Source organism: Chionomys nivalis, chromosome 3, assembly GCF_950005125.1.
Source record: "Chionomys nivalis chromosome 3, mChiNiv1.1, whole genome shotgun sequence".
NCBI classification, from domain to species: domain Eukaryota; kingdom Metazoa; phylum Chordata; class Mammalia; order Rodentia; family Cricetidae; genus Chionomys; species Chionomys nivalis.
Window position 1 is genome coordinate 2302485 of NC_080088.1, and position 27332 is coordinate 2329816.

Genomic DNA, 27332 nt, shown 5'->3' on the forward strand with positions numbered 1-27332 from the left:
AGAGCACTGGCTGCTCTAGAAAAGGAGCACTCATATGGTGGCTCACAACCATCTGAGACTCCAGTTCCAGGGGACCGATGCCCTCTTCTCTCCTCCAGGGACACCAGGCATACAAGTGATGCTGGCAGAACACCCATATGCAATAGATTTTTAAAGAAGAGTAACTGCAACTGCCAATAGTTGATTTCTCTTTGGAAGAAAAAAAGGCCTCAGTGTAATACTGCAGATGAACATAGTATCTCAGTTACTTTTCTGTTGGTATGAGGAAGCACCACGACCAAAGCAACTTAAAAAGACAGCATTTAATTTGGGGGCTTACAGTTCCAGAGGATTAGAAGGTAAGGAGGGTGTCAGCCAACAGACCGCTGTGGTACTGACACAGTAGCTGAGATCTTAGATCTGATCCAGAAGCATGAGGCAGAGAGAGCTAATCTGAAAGCCCACCCCCAGGGACACCTCCTCCAGTAAGGCTACACCTCCCAATCCTTCCCAAACAGTTCCACCATCTAGAGACCACGCATTTGAATACGAGCATTCTCGCTCAAACTACCACAGAGAAGTGATAGATAGATGATAGATAGATAGATAGATAGATAGATAGATAGATAGATAGATGATAGATGTGGTTCTTACACAAATGTGACTGTGAGGTTAACAGGTTAACACTTTTCTTCTGTAATATTTTAGGGTTTTTTGAAATATAGCCTTTATTTTAAAAAGAGACTAGAACATGTCAAAAAGTCCTACTTGGAAACTTCATGAGTCCTGCAGTGAAGAGTGCTCCGCGTGAGGCGTACAGTTCATCTCCAGACACCTTAGGGAATGAGTTTGGAAAAGAGCAACAGATATGCATTAACTCCTTAATAATTCAGTATGTGCTTTTTTTAGCTGCCTTATTGCAAAACCAGGATTGAAAAGCAGAGTGTAGAACCATGATAATTCATGTGTACACCTAGATCTAGAAGTTCCTTACATCTCTCTTTATAATACGCAGATATAATGAATGCAGAGGTTTGCTGCTGATAAGGATATTCTTATGTCTCCCTCAATAGTGGACAGACACAGTGCACAGGTTTGCTGCAGCTAGGAGCAGCCATCCCTTGGGTCTGGTGCGATCCGTGAGCAGACACCATTCAGACCCCCACTGTAACAGCTGGAACAATTTTTGTTTTTGTTCCTGATTCATGAAAGCAGAGAACCACCTGTGTACCGTTCACTGCAGAGTCAAAACTGTGCTTCAGATGAATAAAGCAGATAGCATCATACTGAAAACACTGCTAAAAGAACTCTAACTAGACACTCACTCCTCAGACTTGACAGAGCAAAGTCGGGCACTAGGCGGCACTTGCCTGCTTATTTCAGCATCTTGAAGATAGTTGGCTTCTCTAACCCCGCACCTAACAAGCACTAAACAAATATTCTCTGGCTGTGCTAAGTAATGAAGAACCGTGGGGCTGACCCAGGCCATTATGGGCCATGGTCATGTAAATTCACATGCAGAAACAGCGTAAGTGTTAATTGGGAACTGCTAAATGTGGCGAGTCATGATATTTCACAAACACACTTGAACAGCTCGTGTCAGTTAAAAGTGCACTCCTCCTAATATCAGTCATCAGTGAATTTATGACAGATCAGTGATGAAGCCAGCAAGTTGTAAACTCCAGAGAGCAGGGCACATCTCATTGCTGAGTACAGTTGCATGCAAGAGTCAAAACTTGCTCTTACTTTGGTTTATGTTGCCAATGATGGGTCCTATCTCCCAGCACAGGTGAACCCAAATAGCCATATTCAGCAGCAGAGGTAGAGAATTTAGTACAGTTTTAGGGTCCTGGGAATTCCAGAATCCTAATGTTCTGCCTCTTTGGAGGATATGATTTATGCTAAGTACAGGCACTCCTCCAGACAACAGTGGGACTCTGTTCTGTAACCTTACCATCAAAAATACGTTTGGGGGCACTAGAGAGATGGCTCAGCGGGTAAGAGCATGCAGTTCCCAGCACCACATGTCAGGTCACAGTTATCTGTAACTCCAGTTCCAGATCTGATGCCCACTTCTGACCTCTGAGGACACTAGCACACACATACATATGTGGTAGACATACCACACAAGCTTGGTGACCGGAGTTCAATCCCCCAAACCCACGTAAAGATAGGAGAGAACGGACTCTGACCTGCACTTCATGCCATGGTCTGCGTGTGCCCATCATACATACATACATACTTGGTCTGCATGGGCCCACACATACATACATACATACATACACACATGGTCTGCATGTGCCCATACATACATACATGGTCCGCATGGGCCCACACATGCATTATGCATTCACACAATAATAGTGAATATTTTTTCAATGTTAAGCCAGGAATGGTAGCACAGAGAGAAGCAAGTGGATCTCACAGAGTTCAAAGGCAGCCTGATCTAGTCACACATGATCTGGACAGCCAGAGCTACATAGAGAGACCCTGTCTCAGAGATCCACCTGCTTCTGTCTCCAGTACCAAGATTAAAGCACATTTCACTATGCCTGGCTGCAATCCCCTTCTTATCCTGGAGACACTGCTCTCTACTTCAAGGAAGGAATATGATGATTTGTCAAAGAAATCACTTGTCTCTTTCTCCAAATGGGTGGATGTCAGATTCCAGTGATCCTCAGCAGCCAGAAGTGGACAGTAAGGGTGTTACTTCTGTGTCCTGTTAAAACAGTTAACAAGTGGCCACAATCCAAAACTAGTCAAGTCTAAGTCAAAAGCGTTGACTCTAAGTGACTAGCATAGAAGGAAATGGAACTGGATTTAGTCAGGTTTCTTGTACTGTTTTTATTGAGCTGTGTAGTGGGAGCTGCGGGCTGTGTTCCTACCACCCAGCTCCCAGCCTGGCTAGCTTATGCTCCGAATTAACAACACACAAACTGTATTTTTTTTTTTTTTTGGTTTTTCGAGACAGGGTTTCTCTGTGGTTTTGGAGCCTGTCCTGGAACTAGCTCTTGTAGACCAGGCTGGTCTCGAACTCACAGAGATCCGCCTGCCTCTGCCTCCCAAGTGCTGGGATTAAAGGCGTGTGCCACCACCGCCTGGCTCAAACTGTATTCTTTTAAACACTGCTTGGCCCATTAGCTCTAGCCCTTACTGGCTAATTCTCATATCCCGATCAACCCATCTCTAATAATCTGTGTAGCATCAGTCTTACCGGGAAAGATTCAGCATGTCTGACCTGGCGGCTTACTTCATGGTGTCTGGCTGGGAGAGGGGAGCATGGCCTCTGCTCCAGAGAGCAGAGCTGTCGAGTCTGAGCTCACTTCCTCTTCCTCCCAGCATTCTGTTCTGTTTACTCCACCCACCTATGTTTTAACCTATGAGGGCCAAGCAGTTTCTTTATTACTTAACCAATGAAATCAACAGATTGATATATGACACTCCCACATCAGAGCTGTATATTTTTCTCCATTCCTCTCCCTTTCTCTCCCCTCCCCTTCTACCCTCTCCCATAGTCCCCATGCTTCCAATTTACTCAGGAGATCTTGTCTTTTTTCTGCTTTCCATGTAGATTAGATCCATGTATGTCTTCCTTTAGGTCCTCATTGTCTAGGTTTTCTGGGATTGTGAATTGTAGGCTAGTTTTTCTTTGCTTTATGTCTAAAAGTCTATTATGAGTGAGTGCATATTATATTTGCTTTTCTGTGTCTAGGTTACCTCACTCAATATGATGTTTTTTAGATTCATTCATTTGCCCTCAAATTTCAAGCTGTCCTTACTTTTTCTGCTGTGTAGTGCTCCATTGTTAAATGTACCATATTTTCCTTATCCATTCTTCAGTCGAGGGGCATTGAGATTGTTTCCAGGTTCTGGCTATGACAAACAGAGCTGCTATGAACATAGTTGAGCACATGTCCTTGTGGCACGATTGAGCATTCTTTGGGTATATACACAAAAGTGGTATTGATGGGTCTTGAGAAAGGTTGTTTTCCAATTAAATCGCCACACTGACATCCAAAGGGGTTGTACCAGCTTGCATTCCCACCAGCAATGGAGAAGTGTTCCCTTTTCCTCACACACACCTCTCCAGCATAAGTTGTCATCGGTGTTCTGAGCTTGGGCATCCTCACAGGTGTAGATGGAATCTCAGAGTCATCTTGATTTGCATTTGGATTTAGCCAGCTTTCAAATGCCAAGTTAACGTCAGGTTACATATGCAGGAACTTTCTGACCGAAGAGTCAGGTGAGAGCGTTTCTCTTTACTCAGTTTCCCTGCTTACCTAGTAAAGCTGGTGAGATCTCTGTAAGTTATAAGCTGATTGGCCCATTAGCTCTAGCCTCTTACTGGCTAACTCTCACATCTTGATTAACCCATTTTTCTGATCTATGTTAGCCATGTGGCTCAGTACCTTTTTCTGTGAGACAGATCACATCCTGCTGCTTTGGTGAGTGATCTGGGCAGGAGTGGGAGGAATCAGCTTCCTCCTTCCCAGAATTCTCCTGTTCTCATTACATCATTTCTACTTCCTGTCTGGTTTACCCACCTATATTTCTTACCTGGCCAATCCTCATTTATTTATAACATGATTGACAGAATACAGACAATTCTCCCGCACCAAAGTTCCAGGACAGTCAGGGTGATTACACAAAGAAACCTTGTCTCAAAAAATAAAAAGCAGCCGGGCAGTGGTGGCGCACGCCTTTAATCCCAGCACTCGGGAGGCAGAGGCAGGCGGATCTCTGTGAGTTCGAGGCCAGCCTGGTCTACAAGAGCTAGTTCCAGGACAGGAACCAAAAAGCTACGGAGAAACCCTGTCTCGAAAAAAAAAAAAAAAAGCAAAACAAACAACAAAAAAAAACAGAAAAAAGAAAAAGGAAAAAACCCTCATCACATTGTTAGCATGCTTTGGGTTGACTTTGAACATTCCTGGTCTCCTAGGCAGTAAGTACCTCATCCCCTTGTCCTACTCAGACCCAGCTCGGGCTGAGCTCGAGGAGCCGCAGAGCTGAGAGCAGGGAAAGAGAAGCAGTGCTGCTTTCCCTGTAGCATCCAGTGGGATGCCCACTGCCACGATCCAGTGGATAGTTTCTAGGCCTTCCGCAGGCACCCACCAGGTAAGTGCTGGACCACTCGGCTGTGCTGGCTGCTCCCTCCCTCCCCACTGTTCCTCCTTTCCACTCGCACTCCCTTAGTTCATTAAGCAAACAGTGACTAGAAGGGAACACTCATCCTTGGATAAAGGACATCTGTTTTTAAATAGCTGATATAATATCTAATGTGAGAGATTGGATGTTTTTCTCCTAAAACCCAAAACAAGACAAGACATCCAGTCTTGCCATCCTCAGAGGTTCTGTCTAGTGCAACCAAGCAAGAAAAAGAAATAATTATCCATACAGTGAAAGAAGTCAACTTTCTTTATGCACAGGCTACACAGTCACCCATGGAGAAGGAGAAAGTACGAGAGGCTGGGAGCTGGAGACACGGCTCAGTGTTGAAACAGGGTGCTCTCCCAGCACCCACATGTATAGCGCCAGCTCTGTGAGAGTCGGTACCCTGTGCTGACCTGTGCAGTTACCGTACTCTGGTGACATGCATACTTATGTGCAGGCAAAATACCTATACACATAAATAAATTCAGGTTTTTTTAAGTATGGGAAGATCTACAAAATAGAAGAACGAGTGAGCAGGCCAGACAAGGTTGCGTGAGACAAGATCAATATTGGAGCTCAGTGGCAGTCTGTACACCAACAGGGAACATGGTCAGTCGGTGCAACCATGCTAGCTCCTATAAAGTGTATGAAACTGTGAATGGACCTGGCGAAATTCACGACTTTCAGACTGCAACCTGTAGGACAGTGCCAGAAGAAACCCAAGACAACCTAAGAAGAGATGTACAGTGTGCTGGATTGGATTATCATGGTGGAAGGTTCCCGAATTTGTTTACAGATTATACACAATCTCTATTTTATTAGACCATTTTCTAGGCATTGACAAACCAATTTAGAAATTCATATGGAGCATCCAAACAGGCTAAGCTCCCACAAAGCCAGTTCATGTATTAGTATCAAAACCTAGTTCCATTGTCCTTGGCTTCTCATCAGCCTTCATTGTCTGCCATGTTCAGAGAGTCCAGTTTCAACCCATGCTTATTCAGTCCCAGTCCAGCTGGCCTTGGTGGCCTCCCAATAGATCAGTTCCACTGTCACAGTGGGTGGGTGCACCCCTCGTGGTCCTGACTTCCTTGCTCATGTTCTCCCTCCTTCTTCTCCTCATTTGGACCTAAGAGCTCAGACCGTTGCTCCAAATTGGGTCTCTGTCTCTATCTCGATCCATCGCCAGATGAAGGTTCTAAGGTGATATGCAAGATATTCATCAGTATAGGATTTGGACGCTCACCTTCCTGGACCTAGATAGAAGTGGGAGGACCTTGGTCTTCCCCCATGGCAGGGAATTTGGACTGCTCTTCAGTATCTAGAGGGAGGGGGAATGGAGTGGGGGGAGGAGAAGAGGAGTGGGGATAGGGGGAGGGGAGTTGGGGGAGGGGGCAATATGTGGGAGGAGGGGGAGGGAAATGGGAAACGGGGAGCAGGTGGAAATTTTAATTAAAAAAGAATAAAAATAAATAAATAAAAATTCATATGGAGATTCAAGGGACAAAATCAGCAGAATAACCTTGAGGATGAAGATAGGGTTGGAGGATTGACGCGCCTTACTTCAAGATAAAGCTGCAGCTTACACTGTGACTATGTGCTGGTCAGTAGAGCAGTGGTCAGTGGGAAAGGGACGGCCACAAACATCTACATGTGAATAGCTGAGTTTTGAAAAAAGTGAAAATTCTGTGGGAAATCAATTTTCAAAGCATGGTACCAGGCATGGCAGCACACACCTTCAATTCCAGCATTCAAGAGGCAGAGGCAAGCAGATCATTGTAAGTTCAAGGCCAACCTGGTCTACACATCAAGTCCCAGAACTTTGTCTCAAGGAAGAAGAAGGGGGAGCGGTGCTGGAACGACTGGCTATGCATTTATGAAGAGTGAGTGTTTTCTCAATACAGCAGCACCTAAAACACCCTTGTCCTCCAAGCTTCTTGGAAGTCTGGAAGGGCTGGCTGGCCACCGGCCTACCCCAGGTTCAGTGAGAGAATCTGTCTCTAAGGAAGAAGGCAGTGAATGACAGAACAAGCCACCCCATGTCCTCCTTTAACACGTGTGCACTGGCATTCCTCACATATGCATACATCCCAAACACACCACATGTGCATACACCACACATACATACTACACCCACCTAACACTGCACACAGCACATGCAGGCACCACACACACTACATTCACAAATATTTGAGATAAAAGTCTCATTATATAGCCTTGACTGGCCAGGAATTGGCCATGCAAACCAGGCTGGCCTCGATTCAGAGATCTGCCTCTGAAGTATGAGGTTAAAGATCTGTGCCACCACACCAGCCAAAAACGTACAATTTTTAATTGCATCCAAACATGTGGAAATGTCTTTTATTATATGTGTGTGTGTGTGTGTGTAGCTTTATTAAGCAAAAAAAGTTGGCCTATTGATTGTATATTTTAAAAATTATGTGTGTTTTGGGTTGGTGTTAAAGAGAACTCTAAAGGAACAGACCTGGGTTCAAAACTCAATTGTCCCCTTTACAAACTGACTTTGGACAAGTTATTTATCTTTTCTGAGCCCCCACTTCATCTATAGAGTGGATAACAACCATCTCACAGGACCACCTCCTGAATGGGTAAGCTCTTGCAACAAGGCCCTCAGCTCTTCTTGGCACAGGGCAGGTGGGAGCAGGGATAGCGGCGACATTCAGGCTGTAAAGTGCTGGCTGTGGCAGCAGAGCGCTAGGCCTGAAGTTACACAGGGATGAGACGGGGCTCCTATCTTCAAGACTTCTCAGTGAAGTGGAGATTTTCCAGCAGTGTCTCTTGATAGAACAGATGCAGGGGAAGGGTCACCTTTTACTTGACATACCAGCAGTGCCCTTGACTGTCCTTGTTTGTCCCAGAATCCCTCTTCCAGGATGAGAGCTTGTAGCATGAGTAATTAAAAACCCAGAGAGAGATTTTGGGGTTCAAAGTGAAGATCATAAGAGCAAAGCAGCCAACGATAGAGAGTTCTTACCTCTACCAAGGCTCAGACAAATAAAGGGATGATCCATGTACACAAGTGTCTTCTCACCTTCATACCTGTACTCACATGTGAGCACTCACTCACACACACACACACACACACACACACACACAAATGCTTGACTTTAAAAGGACAGGGCCAGCAAGAGGGATGGCTCAGTGGGCAAAGCACTTGCTGTACGAGCCTGAACTTGATTCCCATCCTCCACCATGGAAGGACAGAACTGAGTCCTACATGTTATCTTCTGAGCCCCCTGGAAAGAAAGCTTTGTGCTGCCCTTATGTGAAGTTCTACTCACCGTCCACATTGTAAAGCCAGAGAAGGACCCAGGCCTGAACTGCACAGCTTGGATGATCACCTCCCCTTTGACCTTCTGTGCAGTGAGGATTGTTGATGCGTACATGGTCTGTGCATCATAAAAACAACAGTTAAACAAAATGCTGGTATTACTAGTCAGGTCATATGGCTAAGATGATTTGTGGGAAAATATGAATCGCATAGTATGCTCCATCAACCAAGGAGAAGGTTTAATGCATTAAGCATATGCAACAAAAGGCAGAAACCAACTCAGGGAATACAAAGCTCCCAGTAGAGAGTGTTGCATTCCTGTTGCAAAGGATCTTACACAAGCTAATAGTACCTCTTTTGCTTTCTTGATAAAACAGAATTGAGAACTGAATGAAAAAGACATGCTTTTAAAGACGCCTGCGATGGATTGGTTTGTTTCATTCTACTGATGAGGTAGGCTACTATGCAAGAGCTTCCAGTAGCCTGATCCTTCCTAGTACAGAGCCTCATAAAGAAGTGTTGAGCCTCTGTGTTCCAGCTCAGGTTGTTTTGAATGCATCTGTTGGGGACTCTTCTTGTGTGTGACTCCCTCTTCTGTCCATAGCTCACACCAAGAGAGACCTAAGTTTCCACCTCTTAGGCCACTCAGCAGCCACTTAACAAACCACTTAGACCTAACTGATCATGAGAGGATGCCTATAATCCTAGTGCTGGGGAAGCTGAGGCAGGAGGATTGGAGTTTGAGGCCAGCTTGGTCAGAGATAGCTGTCTCAGTAGATAAAGAAGCTTGCCACCAAGCCTGACATTAAGATGCCCAGATGAACTAGTTCTGGCAAGTTGTCCTCTGACCACCACATATGTGCACCTCCACTTCATAAAAAAATAAATTAGAAAATATATTTTGAGTAATGGTGGACTGGACTCCAGATCCCTTTATCCCTTTAGAAGGAAGAGCCAATGAACAAAGAGAACTCATTGCTTTTGTTTTCCTTTTCTTTATTTAAACATAAATTGTGGCCACCTGGGGATACACCTTTAAAAGGGGCAATGGCTCAGCAGCTAAGAGCATCTGCTGTTCTTGCAGAAGGCCTGGATTATGTTGACAGAGGTTTCTTTCCCACCAGGTCCTACAGCCATTCAGCCCCAAAGAAACACACAGAGGCCTACATTAATTATAAACTGGTTGGCCTAATAGCTCAGGCTTCCTTATTATCTAATGCTTACATCTTAAATTAGCCCATAATTCTTGTCTGTGCTGGACACATGGCTTGGTACCTTTTATCAGTGAGTCATTCTCATCTTGCTTCCTCTTGGTCTGGGTGACAACTGCAGACTGACCTTTCCTCTTCCCAGAATTCTCCTATTCTGGTTGTCCCACCTATACTTCCTGCCTGGCTATTGGCCAACCAGCATTTTATTAAACAAGTACAAGAGACAAATCTTCACAGGGTACAGGACCATTGTCCCACAGCAGGGCCAGGTTCCTAGCACCCCTCTGCTGGCCTCCACAGTACTGCATACCTGTGGTGCTCAGATACAGACAAACATCCATATACATAAAAATAAATAAATCAAAAAAGTTGCCAGTGTTGTTATCAGATATAGTTTTATATTGCCTGTGAATATTATCAAAGTTTGACTCCAAGGTCCTATTTTCTTTTTGTTGTTGTTGTTTTGGTTTGGTTTAGTTTTTGTTTTGGTTTGTTTTTCGGGACAGGGTTTCTCTGTGTAGCTTTGGTGCCTGTCCTGGAACTAGCTCTTATAGACCAGACTGGCCTCAAACTCACAGAGATCTGCCTGCCTCTGCCACCCAAGTACTGGGGTTAAAGGCCGGTGCCACCACCACCCAGCCCAAGGTCCTATATTTCATGTAGGAAATAATTTAAGACCATAATTGAGACTGTTCCAGAAAATGCATTTTAATAATGTATTGTTCTGACCTGATGGTGGCACAGCCTTTAATTCTAGCACTTAGGAGGCAGAGAAAGGCAGACCTCTGTTACTTTGATGCCGACCTGTTCTACATAACAAACTCCAGGCCAGCCAAGACTGCATAATGAAATCTCGTCTCAGAAAACAGTACTGTTGGGCTGGAGAGATGGTGCAGAGGTTAAGAGCATTGCCTGCTCTTCCAAAGGTCCTGAGTTCAATTCCCAGCAACCACATGGTGGCTCTCAACCATCTGTAATGGGGTCTGGTGCCCTCTTCTGGCCTGCAGGCATACACACAGACAGAATATTGTATACATAATAAATAAATAAATATTTTAAAAAAAAAAAACAGTACTGTTTCACTTCTTCCTCAATGTAGTAAAGAAAATACACTAAAGCATGGGCCCATTTTAATGCAGGTATCCATAAACTGAAGCATCCTTTTTTCCTACTAGGTTGCGGACTATGTCTTTTGCTGATACAACAAAAGCACACACAAATGAGCATTTCCCCAGCCTGGCACTAGGAAGCAACAGGAAGTCTGCAGAAGGCAAGAGTAGCCCAGGCGCTGGCGACCTGTCACGGAACAGCAGGGCTTCCAATGGGAGCGTGGATTACAGCAGATCTCAGTGCTCCTACAGAAGCCTGACCTCCCACTATGACTATTCAGAAGACTTTCTTTCTGAGTGCTCTGAAGCAGCCACCAACAGACATGAGTTAGAGCAGCCTCTGGGGAAAGAAAAGGAGGAAAGAAAGTATAGCCCTTCTAAAATCCCCCAGCCTAAAGGTAAAACGTCAGGCATCCCTGCCAGGCTGCAGCCCTGGTCACGGTAACGTTTTTGTTTAATGCTAGTATCTTGTAGTGGCCCACAATCAGTTACAGGTGTATGTTCCTAAATATTCCATATATAGCTGTATAGCTGTCAAAACACTCTCCACATCTCCAGTTCCTTTCAGCTTTGTTGACAGCAACACACTTCTCTCTCTCTCTCTCTCTCTCTCTCTCTCTCTCTCTCTCTCTCTCTCTCTCTCTCTCTCTCTCTCTCAGGCTGGTTCCACTCCCTGTTAGCAGCTCTCCTCGGCAGGGATCCTACAGCTCTGCATTTCCAACATCTTGGGGTCTCCAAGGCAACCCAGGCTTCAGCTTCACAGCTTCAGGCAATGGCTCTCTAGGCCCCTATTTCAGAGACGCCCCTGACACATGCCTGACCTCAGCAGCTTTCCTTAGTCATGGAGGCAAATTACATAGCCCCTTTCTTCTGTCCTTAACTCCAGAACCACGTGGCCAGAGCTGCCATGTTTTGCTGCTTGCTGGGGCTGGAATGTGGCTCCCTCATTCAATTCCATCTTCACCAGTTTTCTGTCCTTCATTGCCTAAGTTTGGCTTTTCTGGAATTTTCTCTGTAGGCCAGACTGTCCATAAACTCAGAATTCTGCCAGCCTCTACCTTCCCGGTGCTGGAATTAAAGATGTGCAACACCACACCCAGATCTGAACTTTAATTTCTTTTCACAAATTGGAAAGTCAGTTGGGTGGGATCTTGACCTGAGGTCACCACTCCCTTTATCCCATTTCTTAATCTGTTTATCTCCTTGAACAAAGAATTTAGCTTCATTTCACATTCTGTTCTGGTGCTCTTTTTCTTCTCAAAATTTACTTCTTGTAATTCACCCTATTCAGCTTGCTCCTTTTCATTGTAAATCTTCACTAGAGTTAACACTAATATAATCCATAGGACAGAGTCTATACTAAGTTGTTTTGAGATTTCTTCTGCCAATGGAATTTATCCAAAACTCTTCACTTTAGCCTCAGGCAGACTCTTTGGACAAGGGCAAAAGGCAGCCACAGTTTTCACCAAAATATTTCTAGACAACATACTAAATTCTTCTCCTCTGAACCCTCTTGAGTAAGCCCCCAGCAGTTCAGATAACCTTTAGCACCTCTGTCTTCCAAGCTTTCACTGTGTGGTCCATTAACCAGTGCTTAAAGCATCCACTGCTTTCCTAACCCGAAGTATCAAAGTCCAAATTCCTAAAAACAAACACAAGGTCAGGTCTACCACAGCAATACCCCAGTCCCTGGTACCAACCTCTGTATTAGTTAGGGTTTCTATTGCTGTGAAAAGACACCATAACCATGACAACTCTTATAAGGAAAACATTTAAATTGAGGTGACTTGCTTACAGTTTCAGAGGTTCCATTCCTTATCATTATGACAGGGAGCTAGGTAATGTGCAGGCAGACATGGTGCTGGAGCTGAGAGTACTACATCTTGGCGTGCAGGCAACAGGAAGTCAGCTGACAATGATTATCACACTGAAGGAAGCTTGAGCAAAAGAGACCTTAAAGCCCGCCCCCACAGTGACACACTTCCTCCTACAAGGCCACATCCCCTAATAGTGCCACTCCCTATGGGACCATTTTATTTCAAACCACCACAATGGGTGAACTTTTATAGAAAGAATTGGGAAATAGATAAATTATGGATAATTATACAATAACAAGAAGCTGTAGCCTTGTCCCCAGTAGAGCTGACCCTCCCAGCCTACTAGTAAGGAGGGTTCTGACTTTAGTTAACAGGCAGCCTCAGCATGGATACTCGGTGCTAGCTTTTAGCCTTTGGTCTTAGCTAAAGGATCAAAGTCTGAACTGCCAATGAAATGCTAGTGTCTTGTCCTGACACCCAAGAAGACAGTGTTTCAAGTCTGGTGAGGATGTTGACAGTCTTTAAAACCAACATCACCCAAAGGGCTTTAGTGATGTCTTTTCCTTGTGGCCTTTTGTTTTGTTTTTAGAGATAGTATCTTATTGTTAGCCCTAGCTGTCCTGGAACTCACTTCGTAGCCCAGGCTAGCCTTGAACTCACAGAGACCTGCCTGCCTCTGCCTTCTGAGTGCTGGGGTTAAAGGTGTGCGCCACCACTGCCCAGCAAAGTAGAGTTTCTTGTCTGCTGATGTAACTCCTTTCATAGAAAGAGGGGCAGGCTCTCTCTCACGTGGTAGTTGGAGATCAGATGCTGCAGGTTCCATTTCTCCCCACCCCGGAAGAACGGAAGACCTCCATGATGTGTACCCTGTGAGTGTTTTCCTAATAAACTCCTGACATCCATTTGAATGGGTCCTGTGGATTTGCCTTTATAGTCTACAGGCTGGGCCCTCACCACCAATCACTAAGAAAATGCCCTCCAGGCTTGCCTGATCTCAATTTTCCTAATTGAGGTTCCCTCCTCTCAAAAAAAAAAAAAAAAAAAAAAAAAAAAAAAAAAAAAAAAAAAAAAAAAAAAGAACTTTAGTTTGTGCCGTTGACATAAATCTATCTAGCACAATGGTTTTGAATAAAATTTCTGTTCTGTCGTGTTCTGTTTGAAATGGCATCTCATTTAGTGCAGGCTGTCCTTGAACTCCTGATCCTTCTGCCTCTTCTTCCTCAGAGCTGGATACAAGAATGTGCCTCCACACCTGGCAGGATGTTTTAATAACTTTTATAGCAGATATTTAAACAAGGTGTGGTTTTCCAGTCCATTTTCTGTCACTTCATGGCTATACAATCTTGGATGACATAAACCTCCAGATAAAAATAGATGGAACTGGACGGAGGAGCTGTCAGTGAGACACACGTATGTAAAGTGCCCAGCCAGCAGCAGGCAGATTCAGTGAGCTTCCTTTAGCTACCTAGGTCCATGGCGTTTATGTGTGCTTCGGGGTGCCCACACTTGTGTGACCTCAGTGTTCTTCTGCTAACCATCTGCATTGTCTGCTCACACAGGCCAGAAGGACCTCCCAATAGAGAAAAGGCACACCTGGAATGCTTCATTTCTCAATTCTCAAATTCAAACAGTTACCAAAAGAAGAGATGCCATGACACACCGCATACTGTCAGCCCGACTTCATAAGATTAAAGAGCTGAAGAATGAGCTAGCCGACACACGCCGGAAGCTGGAAGCCACTGCCACAGAGAACCAATTCCTGAAGCAGCTTCAGCTCAGGCATGCAAAAGCCATCGGGAGATACGTGAGCTCACAAGACAGCCTGCCGCAGGTCACAGTTAGACACCAGAATGAGGTGAGGAGCCTGCGGCAGCTCCTTCGGAAATCCCAGGAGAAGGAGCGAGCTGTGGCGAGGAAGCTTCGAGAGACTGACAGTGAGCTGCTGAGGACCAGAGATGCCTTGCAGGCCCTACAGAAACTTTCAGAAGACAAGAGCCTTGCGGAAAGAGAAGAACTGACTCACAGGTTGACTGTTCTGACAGCCAAAATGGAGGCAAATGACAAAAAAATACAGGTTTGTATCTCAGAAGGTCCGGTATTGATAGAGAGGGTGCGTGTAATTCAATCCACGGCATGGGCTGTGAGCCAGCTCACCCGGAAGTGATTGTGTTTAGTATCAAGTGGGGAAGGGAGGCAGAGCTGGAAGGAGGAGCACCTGTCTCAGAGCTGGGCATCGGCTCTCTCTCGCCAGGCTGTGTCTGGAAACAACTGGTCCGACAGCCACACTCGGTACCAGTGTGAGGAAGAGGCCTTCTGTGTGCTGTGGGAGTCGCCTTTTGAAATGAAGGCCTGTGTTCAGCTCCTGCTGAAAGGCTGCTCCCCTTGCAGAGCATTCTATCTGTCTGTCTGTCTGTCTGTCTAGCTCCCTTTGCTTTTGTCTCTCCTCAGTCTGACAGATTATAGACTTGTTTCCACATAAACAGTTTTAGTTATTTCAAAATCATGTTTCTCAGGGAAGAAGAAAGGAAACAGCAGGGAGGGTAACAGAGAGGAGGGGAAGGGGAGAGGAGAAAGTGAAGGAGGGATGGAGAGAGGGAGGGGAGAAGGGAAGGAATGGAATTAAAATAACTGGAGAGATGGATGGATAGATTTTCCTCAACAGACCCTGGTTGTCCAAAGCCAGGAGATGTCACCGAAAGGGACACTAATCACAGAGTCCTGCCCGTTTACGTGACCTTTATGGACATAAATACAGATAGAGTTGACGCACTGTTAATTCTTCGATACTTGATGGTGACAGACACTTTCTTTGATAAGAATTAGGTTGTTTCACTCACATTTTCTGAACAGAAAGAATAATATTATTCTGCTGGAAAAGTTCTCTACTTTCAGAGAAAATTGTCTTCCGTGGAATGGGTGTTGGACAACAACAGCACTGGGTATCCCATCTCTGCTACACCTAGATCAGCCTCTGAGGTGCTAGTGCAGGGGGGAGCCATGCCTAGCAGGCTTCTGTTTTATCAGTTATAGTCCAGCACTGTAGAGGGTAGCATGAAACCCATTACAACCTTCATGTCTGTTCTCTAGGGATCTCTGTCCATCATGGTCTGCACTGAAGCTGGACCCTCTAGGGAGAGGGGCCAAGGGTCACCATCTGCAAAGACAGCAGAACGGCGCATTTGGGCCCCATGTTAAGACTCTGATTGTACTTACTGGTTCTTCAGGATGTGTTTGAATATTTTTTATCAGTATCCATGGTTTGTAAAGAACATTGGGTATTGGGCTAGAAAGGTATATTTATTCTCTAGACCTGAGATCTGGGACTTGCTGGCCGATGTTTCATTTTGTTTTGTTCTAATGTTTGTCCACTAAATCAGTGACTAAAGTCATATTGAAATTTGCACCTGTCATAAATGTAGCTCGTTTCATTGCAGTCAAGTTTCATGACGCCACGCTGGCACAGAGTAGTTGAAATATATACTGTTTTCAGAACTTGGAAAAACAGCTGAGGCTGAACAATCGATCCTTTGGTCGGCAGTTGGCCAAAGAAAACCGGAAGACATTAACGGCCCAAACAGCAACAAAGACTCTGCAGGGAGAAGTGCGGCAGCTGCAGCAGAAACTTAAGGTATTTCTTCCAACACAGTGTGTCCGTCTGTCCAAACACCATCACAGTGTGTCCGTCTGTCCAAACACCATCACAGTGTGTCCGTCTGTCCAAACACCATCGCAGTGTGTCCGTCTGTCCAAACACCATCGCAGTGTGTCCGTCTGTCCAAACACCATCGCAGTGTGTCCGTCTGTCCAAACACCATCGCAGTGTGTCCGTCTGTCCAAACACCATCGCAGTGTGTCCGTCTGTCCAAACACCATCGCAGTGTGTCCGTCTGTCCAAACACCATCACAGTGCATCTGTCCAAACACCATCGCAATGCATCTGTCCAAACACCATCGCAATGCGTCTTTCCAAACACCATCGCAATGCGTCTATCCAAACACCATCACAATGCGTCTTTCCAAACACCATCGCAATGCGTCTATCCAAACACCATCGCAATGCGTCTATCCAAACACCATAGTACCTACACCTATGTAGATGTCTTCAAGTTGTTTCTTCAGACGATAGTGAACAGATGGAGGAGAGAGAGTGGGCAGCCAAACCGCTGTGCACTGTGGTTAGAAAAACTCACCCTCTCTTCACAAGACTGTCTTCCCTGCTCCTCCGCAACAGTGAACAACAGTGCATCTGACAACATTCTAATGTTTTTAACTTAGAAATCAAATCACGGTAATGTTCAGAGTAAGTCTAACAGCCCTCAAGTTTATTTAAGGTCCTACTTGAGATGTAGCCCACTGGTGATGCATTTACAAGGTGTGTGTGAGCTTGCAGTTTCCAACTTCACAGATGCAAGGCCAGTAGTTTCATTTGCAGTGCCAGATGTGGTGGAGACAGGAATGAGTAGCTGAAAGTCAGCCTGGGCTTTCGAGCCAATCTGGGCTATGTGAGACTCTGTCTCAAAAAATAGGGCTGGCATGGCAAAGGGGCTTGCTGCTTAGCGTTACAACCTGATTTAGAACCCTGGGACCCAGGTGGTCAGGGAGAAAACCGAGTCTCCCAAGTTGTCCTCTGACCTCAACACATACACAGTGGCATGCATGTGCACATACATACATACATACACACACATACATACATACACATAAATACAAACACAAACAATAAATAAAATGTAAAAAAAATTAAGAATGTGTGTCTTTTAAAACATTTTTTTTAGATTTAGTTTACTTTTAAATTATGTGTTTATGCATGTTCCTGTGTGTGGATATATTTATGTGAGTGTCCACAGAGCCTAGAAAGAGGTGTTGGAACTGGAGTTACAGGCAGTTGTGAAGCCCCTGATGTAGGTGCTGGGACCTGAACTCAGATCCTCTGGAAGAGCAGCGAGTGCTCTTAACCACTGAGCCATCTCCCCAGTCTTGTTTTTAATTTATAATTGTGTGTACATTTGTATGTGAGAGTGTGGGCTTGTAATCGTAAGTATAGTGCCCAAGGAGGTCAGAGGGGCACATCAGAGCCTCTCAAGTTGGAGTCTGGTCAGCTGTGAGCCACCCAACATAAAGATGGCTCAGCAGTTAGGAGTGCTCACTGCTCACGCAGAGGACCTGGTACTGGTCCCCAGCACCACATGGCAGCTGACACCCAGCTGTGACTCTACCCTCTTCTCATCTGCCCAGCTCCACACGCTGTGCTACATATAAACTTATGCACACGCATTTAAAATAATTAAGTAGAATAACCTGAATAGACACTTTTCAAAGAAGAAATTCAAATGATACAAAAATATAAAAACTGATCATATCTTTATTCATCAAGACAACACATGTCCTTACTCCCATGGGATCCCACTTCACCCCAGCAGAAGGCTTGTTACCACGGGAAAATGCTGCCAAGGATGCGGAGGGAAAAGACCTGCTGGTGGGAATGTAGTTAGCTGAGCCTGAGGGTGGTGAAGGCTCCTCAGAAGGCTAAAAGCAGAAGGGCTATGTCAGCAGCAACAGCACGGATACACACCTAAAGGAAATGAAGTCCACATACAAAAAACGCTCCAATACCTGTGTTTACACCTGCACCACTGGCAGGCGCAAAGACGTGAAATCAGGGTGGGCGTTCAACAGCTTAAAGGATAAGGCATGATCCATATACACACAGGTCATTCACCTGTGTCGGGTGTGCATGTGCATCCAAGTGTCAGTCAGTTGTACACATATGGAGTGTACAAACTATATGTTGACTAATACTTAGAGGAAAACTGTCAGGTGTGGTGACTAACACAGTCTCAGCACTTGGAAGGCAGAGACTGGAGGATTGTGAGTTTGAGGCCACACCTGGGCTAGATAGCTAGATCTATGCCAACTGGGCTCTTTAGTGAGATTCCATGTCAAACACACACACATTTACACACACCAAAAAAAGATAACAATGTGAGATTCTGTCTCAAAACACACACATTTACACACACCAAAAAGAGATAACAGCGTGCAGAAGAAAGAGCACAAGGGCTGGCCACAGAACACACACTCGGGGCACAGAACTATCGTTTGTGATTTTAAAACATCATTTTTGAAAAAGCCACTGTTTTTACCTTTCCTGTGTGAACTCCTAGTAACCCAACGGTGTGAAGGGCCATTCCTCCTTATAAATCATTCCAGTTAGCAAAAAGTTCACAGTGAATTAATTGTTCTAATCAATGGCTAGTAATTGCCACTCAGTTGACAAAAGAGAATCCATAAAGCATGCCCTCCCTGGTGTAAAGCTCATGCCAAAGAACCACCCTGATCCAGGCCACACACAGCTCTGAGGAGTAAAGGGCTCCACAGAGAAGCTGTTAGCAGCACCCCCTCTCCTCTACGCATGTCTGCCACACACAAGCAGTAAGCACCCAACAAGCTGCAGGTGCCACCCTCAGCTAGAGAACACGAGGTGATGCCGCACAGTACCGGGCACCTCGGCTGGATCATTTCAAACTAACTCTGAAAACACTGAAAGACAACGGCAAAAATGTGAGACTGGATCTGATGGCGCTGAGATAGTGTTATTCCCACAAATAAAGTAGGAGCACAATAAAAACACATCATAGCAACCATGCCTGAGAACTTCAAACACAAAAGACCAATGAAGGAAGCAACCCTCTCGATGGATGTCAGCCTTCCACAGCTCCTAAGGGAGATGCTATGACCTGGGCGTGCAGGCAAGCTCCAGGGAGCACCTAGCAAGATGCTGCCGCCTCCTCTCACCCTGAGTTGGTTTTATTTCCTAGGAGCGCAGGGGTCATATTCACTGTGGATATCCCACATGTGCTGTCATCTGTGGTCCATCTTTCTTTTTCTGTTGACCAATCACACAAGTACCCTGGGTTGTGTTCCAAACCTGCTGCCTTGGTGTGGCCCAGCTCCAACTACGGACCTTGAACCTCTCTTCTAAGCCCGAAGGAGGGCTGTCCCTTGTGTTGTTGCTTCCTTCTGACTGCACTCAACCCTGCATCCTCTCTGCTAAACTATGTTAATATCAAACGAAAAGACAGGATGAGCTTTCCAGAAAACAACATGTTTGTTCCTGTAGACACCAAATCTTCACCTAAAGCCATGTGGGTGAAATCACTCTAGGGCTGGGAGGTGGCTCTTCAGTTATGAGCACTGCTGTTTTTGCACAGGACTTGGGTTTGGCTCCTAGCACCCACATAGTGGCTTACAACCATGTTCACTTAACTAGGTTCAGAAGGTCCAGCACTGCCTCCTGGCCTCCATGGGCTTAACTGTTGGCGTTTCTGATCTCTGAGCTAAAGGTAAAATAAAAGAAAGCAGAAAGGAGGAAGTGGACCATAATACTTTGTTTCTGAAAACATACATTTTAGAAAAGATATTATTTCTTATGCATGTATTACATATCAAAATAAAATTTTATGATTAAATAGAGCAAAAAAATAAAGGACTAGAGCAGCACCTGAGTGGTTAGGAGCATTGGCTGCTCTTGCAGAGGACCCAGGTTCAGTCCAGCACCCACATGGCAGCTCACACCATCTACAACTCCAGGTCCACAAAGTCTAATCCCCTCTTGTTGCTTCCGCAGGTACCAGGCTCACACACGGTGCTCATATATGCATGCAGGCAAAACACTCATAAAGATAATTTCTTAAAAACTTTTAAGAGTATAAAGCCTATGCTCTACAACTCAGACACATGGAGGTCTGTAATGTTTCCTTCGCTGACAGGGGGAATGGTGATGGCCTGGGAGACAGCAGGCTTGTCTCAATATATAATTCAAGAGGTACATTTCAGGTCTTAGTTCCTTTCTTACACCCCAACAAGTTAAGACTTAGAAAGCTTTTGTTTTGCCATTATTCAAAAACATTAATTTTGGGGTTTAGAGCTAAGCAGTGGCCTTCCTGTTATCGGCCTTACCTACCCCACCATGTGCGCAGTCCCGACAGTAGCTGGGATGAGAGCTCATCTCCGCTATCCCATACTGTGGTCACCAGGTGTGGGTAGATTTTGATTTTGCTTCACTTTTAAATTACAGCATGTAACCAGTGCTGCTATAGCCACAGTGCTTTTCGCTTTTAAGTCAAGGTTATAAGGCAGGTGTTTATGGGAGACTGACACTGTGGCTCTTCTTAGGAGAAGGATCGTGAGCTGGAAATTAAAAACATCTACACTAATCGAATACTTAAAAACTTACATGAAAAGGAAGACTACCCAAAAGGTAGGTTTCAGTTTCTTTTGCTCAAAAAGTACTTTTAAGTATCTGCGCATAGTTTCCTAGTTTACATAGAAAATCTTTAACAGCCGCTTGACTGGGTGCTGGAATGCATTTGGTGATTGTAGAAAAATGAAGTTGTGATACTGTCCGAAGAACCAGAACGCTCTGTTCCCACAGGGCTCCGAAGCAAAAGGATGCCAAACGCAGCCCTCTAAGGAGATGGGTAAGCCGGTGTGGAGCTTCTGAATATTTTATGACATGTCCCCGTGTAACCATCACTCTGGTCAGAATCACACGCACAGCAAGGTCCCTGAGGCCCGAGCAGGCACTGGGTTCTCACTCTCGAACTCCATACACAGCTCTGTTCTGTAACAGTTCCCTTTGTTCAGCATGGTGCTCCCGGCCGGTGCTCCAGCCCTGCAGTCTACTGTAACGAGACAAATGTGCTCATGGGCTCTGCTCCCCTCCCAGCCTCAGGCTCTGCACAGAGAAGGCACCGTGGAACCCTCCCCTCTAGGGCAGTAGAAACAGCCAGGTTTGCTGTCTTGGCCTCCATTCACTCTGGACTGTAATCCCGAGTAATGCCTACCAGAAAAGACCGTGGTGTCTGCTGTCAACATGAACATCTCCGTGTCCACGGCTCTTGTTCACATCATGGACAATCTAGTCAGCAGGCCTCAGGAGCTCTGACATGGTGCGGCAGTAGCTTGGCCTCTCACAACCACCAGAGAAACAAAACAGCGATGCCGCCTCATCCCAGAGCCTATGGCTTCCCCTTAACTCTGCGATGCACAGAACCTGAGGCCTAGCATAAGACAAAGATGGGACAAGAGGCGAACCCTACGATGTGCTGCCCACTTAGAAAGTGTCTCCTACAGTGTGTATCATGGTCCTATTGGACGCTTAGGGCTACTTCATATTCTAAATCAGTGTAGCTTCTGAACATTAAATGTTTCTCACATATAATCTACCTATTTTATAGTTTCTTCAACAAAATCAGTACAAGCAGACAGAAAAAGTTTGCCGTCTATAAATATGAGACACCAGGAAACCCAAAAGTCAGATGTGCCACTGTGGACAGCAAAGGTATGTGAGCTCCGCAGTCTTGCATTGTTCTGAAAGTCTTAACAAGAATCCCAGCACTTGGGAGGCAGAGGCAGGCGGATCTCCGTGAGTTCAAGACCGGCCTGAGTTCCAGGATAGCCAGGATTGTTCCTCAAGAAACCCTGGGGGAGGGGAGTAGCTAAAATATACAAAAAACACTGATATTTATTTAGAAAATTTAGATATTTATTATATAAAAATATAATTTAAGAGGCTGGAGAGATTGGAGAGATGGCTCAGAGGTTAAGGGCACTGGCTGTTCTTCCAGAGGTTCTGAGTTCAATTCCCAGCAACCACATGCCTCGCATGGTTTACAACCATCTATAAAGAGATCTGGTGCCCTCTTCTGGCCTGCAGGCAAACATGCAGGAAGAACACTGTATACATAATAAATAAATCATTTTAAAATTTTTATTTAAAAAATGTAATTTAAAATTATAAACATGCACTTTTTACTGCTTTTCTAAATTATAGGGTAAAAAGACAACAGGAAACATTGGCCATAAAGAAAAACCAACTGAAATAAACCACGACGTTTCTTGCTATATGTGTAAACTACCAAAACAAGAGGAGTCTAAGCGAAACTATGAAGGTAACTGAACAGTTTTAAAAAGTCTCCTGCCCACTAGGCACTAGTGGCACACGCCTTTAATCCCAGCACTCAGGAGACAGAAGCAGGCAGATCTCTGTGAGTTCGAGGACAGCCTAGTCTACAGAGTGAGCTCCAGACTGGCTCCATAGCTCCTAGGAAACCCTGTCTCAAAAACCAAAAACAAAGTCTCCTGCCATGCATAATGGGCCTCACCACAAGTTCAGAGCCACTCAGTGGGCAAGGTCATGAATTAGTCAGTAGGTCCACAGCCTCTGCCAGGCTCCTGTGGGCAGATCCAAGACAGGAAGAGGCAGAGGGTGAAAGGGCTACTCAGAGGCCCAGACCTCAGATCACCAAGGTCAAAGCAAGATGCCTCTCTGGGTGTGAGGAGCCTCAGCCAGCCAGACTGCAGGCTGAGTGGGGTCAGTCCTCTAGGTAGAGGACTAGCTCCCCTGGTACAGAGGAGCCTGGAGGGAAACGGGAGTGGAGATGTGGGGGCTGGTCCTGGCCCGGCTGCCAGGGATGTGGCTGGGATCTCCCGGCGTCCCCACAGGTTCAATCCCCACCTGCTTCTCCACTGAATCTGTTCATAAACCCTGCCCTCATCTCTGCTCAGCAACCTCCCTGTCTCAAGAGCACACCACCTCCTAGAGCTTCTTGGGGACAGGTGGCCATTGGGCAGGTCTGTCTCTTTATCTGGAATGTCACTCTTAGACCCAGACAGATGATAATCACACAGGTAAAAAGTCTAGGTTATTGTAAGTAGAGACTCTGCTTTGATTTCTCAGCCACCCAGACCTGAATAATCACACAGAAACTATATTAATTACAACACTGTTTAGCTAATAACTTAGGCATATTTCTAGATATATATAGATAAAGATATATGTATGTATATATGCATACATTTTTATTGATATTTATTGAGCTCTACATTTTTCTCTGATCACCTCCCTGCCTCTTGCCTTCCTTCAATCCCCTGCAAGGTCCCCATGCTCCCAATTTACTCAAAAGATCTTGGCTTTTTCTACTTTCTACTTCCCATGTAGATTAGATCTATGTAAGTCTCTCTTAGTGTCCTCATTGTTGTCTAAATTCTCTGGGGTTGTGGTTTATAGGCTGGCTTTCTTTATGTTTAAAAACCACCTATGAGTGAGTACATGTGATAATTGTCTTTCTGTGTCTGGGTTACCTCACTCAAAATAATGCTTTCTAGCTCCCATCCATTTGCCTGCAAAATTCAAGATGTTGTTAATTTTTTCTGCTGTGTAGTACTCCATTGTTAAATGTACCACATTTTTCTTATCCATTCTTCAGTCGAGGGGCATTTAGGTTGTTTCCAGGTTCTAGCTATGACAAACAAAGCTGATATGGAACTTTGAGCACATGTCCTTGTGGCACGATTGAACATCCTTTGGATATATACCCAAACGTGGTATTGCTGGGTCTCAAGGAAGGTTGTTTCCTAATTTTCTGAGAAATCACCACACTGATACCCAAAGGGGCTGTACCAGCTTGCACTCCCACCAGCAATGCAGAAGTGTTCCCTTTTTTCCACAACCTCTCCAGCATAAGTTGTCAACAGTGTTTTTGATCTTGGCCATTCTTATAGGTGTAAAATGGAATCACAGAATTGTTTTGATTTGCATTTCTCTGATGACTAAGGATGTTGAACATTTCCTTGTCTTTCAGCCATTTTAGATTCCTCTGTTGAGAGTTCTCTGTTTAGGTCTGTACTCCATTTTTTTTTATTGGATTATGTGATATTTTGGTGTCCCATTTCTTGAGTTCTTTGTATATTTTGGAGATCAGACCTCTGTCTGATGTGGGGTTAATGAAGATCTTTTCCCATTCTGTAGGCTGTCGTTTTGTCTTGTTGACTGTGTTCTTTGCTTTACAGAAGCTGCTCAGTTTCAGGAGGTTCCAGTTATTGTTTCTCTCAGTGTCTGTGCTGCTGGGGTTATATTTAGGAAGTGGCCTCTTGTGCTAATGCGTTCAAATATACTTCCCACTTTCTCTTCTATAAGGTTCAGTGTGGCTGGCTTTATGTTGAGTTCTTTGATCCATTTGGACCTGAGTTTTGTGCATGGTGATAAATATGGGTCTATTTTCATTCTTCTACATATTGATATCCAGTTATGCCAGCACCACTTATTAAATATGCTTTCTTTTTTCCATTTGATATTTTTTGCTTCTTTATCAAAGATCAGGTGTTCGAAGATGTGTGGATTGATAGTTGGGTCTTCTACTCAGTTCCATTGGTCCTCCTGTCTGTTCTTATGCCAGTACCAGGCTGTTTTCAGTACTGTAGCTCTGTAGTAGAGTTTGAAGTCAGGAATTGTGATGCTTCCAGGAGTTCTTTTATTATACAGGATTGTTTTGGCTATCCTGGGTTTTTTGCTTTTCCATATGAAGTTGAGTACCGGTTTTTTTGTTTGTTTGTTTGTTTGTTTGTTTGTTTGTTTGAAGAATTTTGCTGGGACTTTGATGGACATTTCATTGAAGCTAGCTAGTTCTTACATTTTAAATAACCCATTTCTATTATTTTATATTTTACCATGAGGCTCATGGTTTACCAGTAAGGTTCTGGCAGCTACATGGCATCTCTCTGACTCCATCTTCTTTCTCCCAGCATTCAGTTTAGTTTTCCCACCTAGCTCTATTCTGCCCTGCCATAGGCCAAAGCAGCTTCTTTATAAACCAACAGTATAAACACATTCACAGCAACCATATGGTGGCTCACAACCATCTATGATGAGACTTGGCGCCCTCTTCTGGCCTGCAAGCATACATGAAGGCAGAATATTGTATACATGATAAATCTTTTTTTAAAAAGATTTTAGGTATATGGGTATTTTGCCTGCATGCAGAGATATGTGCACCACACACATGCCTAGTATGATGCCCCCCCCCCCGGGAATCAGAGTTACAGACAGTTGTGAGCTGCCTTTTGGGTGCCAGGTATTAAACCCAGGTCCTCTGGAAGAGTTGCCGGTACTTACACTGAGCCATCTCTCCAGTCCTTTCCAACTTATTTTTAATCCACTTGGAAAATTTATTTGTTCATTTGACAAATTCTATTTGAGCATATATGATGGTAAGGCATGGTTCTAGGTGTGTGTGCACACATGCGTACACACACACATACACACACCAGCAGCAGCAGGAACAAATACAAAATACCCTGAGCTCCTGTTCTAGTGTAGAATCGTCATTCCCATAAGGCCACTTGCCCACAGTTACCCAGAACCCCACAGCAGCACGCTGCCCTTAACTCCCCTCCCCTGCACATTTGCAGAGTTGGACGGCACTAGAGCGTGCTTGCTGTCTGCACAGCCCTGCAGCCTTCTGGTTGTGTGGGGTCCTAGAGATTAAAGTGCTGGGCCGAAGGACGTCGTCACTTAAATTCCACTAGAAACTGCCTACACAGCTATCACGGGGCCATTCCCTCAGCTTCTGACAGAAATGGTTCCTGTTTGATGAGCACATCAAGAGAATATTTTCTTAGTATTTGTGCATAAATATTTTTCTTCTTTTCCTAATTCCCATTTATTTAGAACAGTCTAGGAAAGTTTATTAATAATGACCCCTTCTGTGTGTTAGTGCCCTGTGCGTATTCACCTCCTGTACCATTTCAGTGACATGTCTGAAGTCTCGGCAGGTGTGCCAACATGCCATCCCGAAATGGAAACCCACTGAGCTAGCCCTCCCCTCCCCCTCCCCCTTCCTCCCCTTCCCTCCCTGGTTGGTTTTATGGAGCTGGGGCAGGCATGCTAAGTAAGTGTTCTGTTACCGAGTTACACTCTCGGCCCCAAATACACCGTTTGAGAACCGGCAGGCCACCATGTCTTCTTCCTCCACTGCTCTCGGCCTCATTGCTTCAAGGCAGGGCTGACTGAACAAAGCTAGCTAGCGTTAGCCTAGGCCCACCACCAATGCTCAGGCCCGACTCTTGCCTCGGCCCCACAGGCAAGTTCTGGGGGTAGAACCCAAGCCCTCAGCTTGTTCCCTCAGCCACTGCACCATGGGGAGGGGGGTGCTTCTAAAATCTATTTCTTGTTTGAGGGCATTAATCTTAATCTTTCTAATGCAGATTTATCAAAGGAGGTTGAACACCCAAAACCACAAGCCTGTCTGGAAACTCTTAGGAAGCAAGAAGAGAAAAGGAAAGATCAAGAAAAGAAAGTCATCCCACCAGAAGTAGAGCCAATTGCAAGGGCAAGTGTGGCCCCTGCAGACCCAGAGGGCGAGGCTCCGGCCAGGGAAGTGGCTGCGGTGGCTGCGGTGGCTGCGGTGGTCCAAGAGGGAGCGGCCGATGATGTGGAGCCTGGGCCAGCCCCGAACAAGACCCCTCGGCCAAGGAAGCACTACTCCTTCACCGAGGCCACTGAGAACCTGCACCAAGGGCTGCCCACATCCTGTGGGCAGGCCTCGGGCAGCCCACGCTGCCGCCACGGCATGGGCAAGCACCGCAGCGACCAGGACTTGCGGCTGGAGCCCGCCAGCTACGAGCCCTCTTTCGGCAAGGCCACCAGGGTCAAAGCCAAGGAGCCAGCCTTCCGGGACAAGAAGAGCAGCCTCATGGAGGAGCTCTTCGGTGCAGGCTTCGCGGGCAGGAGTGGCCCCACCAATGGCGAGGTGACTGGCAAGGCCCAGCAGCTCGGACCCAGCCAGGCCTCTGCCAGCAACGCCTTCGGGGACTCCAGAGCCACCGTGGTGCGGTCCTGCCAGGCCTCACCAGCCGAAGGAAACAGGAAAACGGTTATTTAAATGCAACAGGGGCCTAATACATTCTGATTTATATACTAGTTACGTGCCTT

The 27332-nt window shown here is 45.4% G+C and overlaps 2 protein-coding genes across 2 annotated transcripts in view; one reads left to right on the plus strand and one right to left on the minus strand.

Moving 5' to 3' along the window:
• Positions 1–736: 736 nt before the first annotated feature.
• The window catches only part of Get1 (guided entry of tail-anchored proteins factor 1), a 44369-nt gene continuing 17773 nt past the window's right edge, over positions 737–27332 (minus strand). The window contains exon 5 of the mRNA XM_057764332.1: positions 737–814. Coding sequence (XP_057620315.1) covers positions 801–814 — 14 coding nt within the window. The 3' untranslated portion in view covers positions 737–800. The remainder of the gene's footprint in view (positions 815–27332) is intronic.
• On the plus strand, positions 8821–27282 carry Lca5l (lebercilin LCA5 like). The gene is made up of 8 exons (XM_057764329.1): positions 8821–8875; positions 10809–11140; positions 14119–14633; positions 16050–16187; positions 20735–20819; positions 21799–21902; positions 22395–22512; positions 26606–27282. Exons 1-8 carry the CDS (start codon positions 8871–8873, stop codon positions 27280–27282), a joined length of 1974 nt encoding a protein of 657 aa, XP_057620312.1. The 5' UTR covers positions 8821–8870.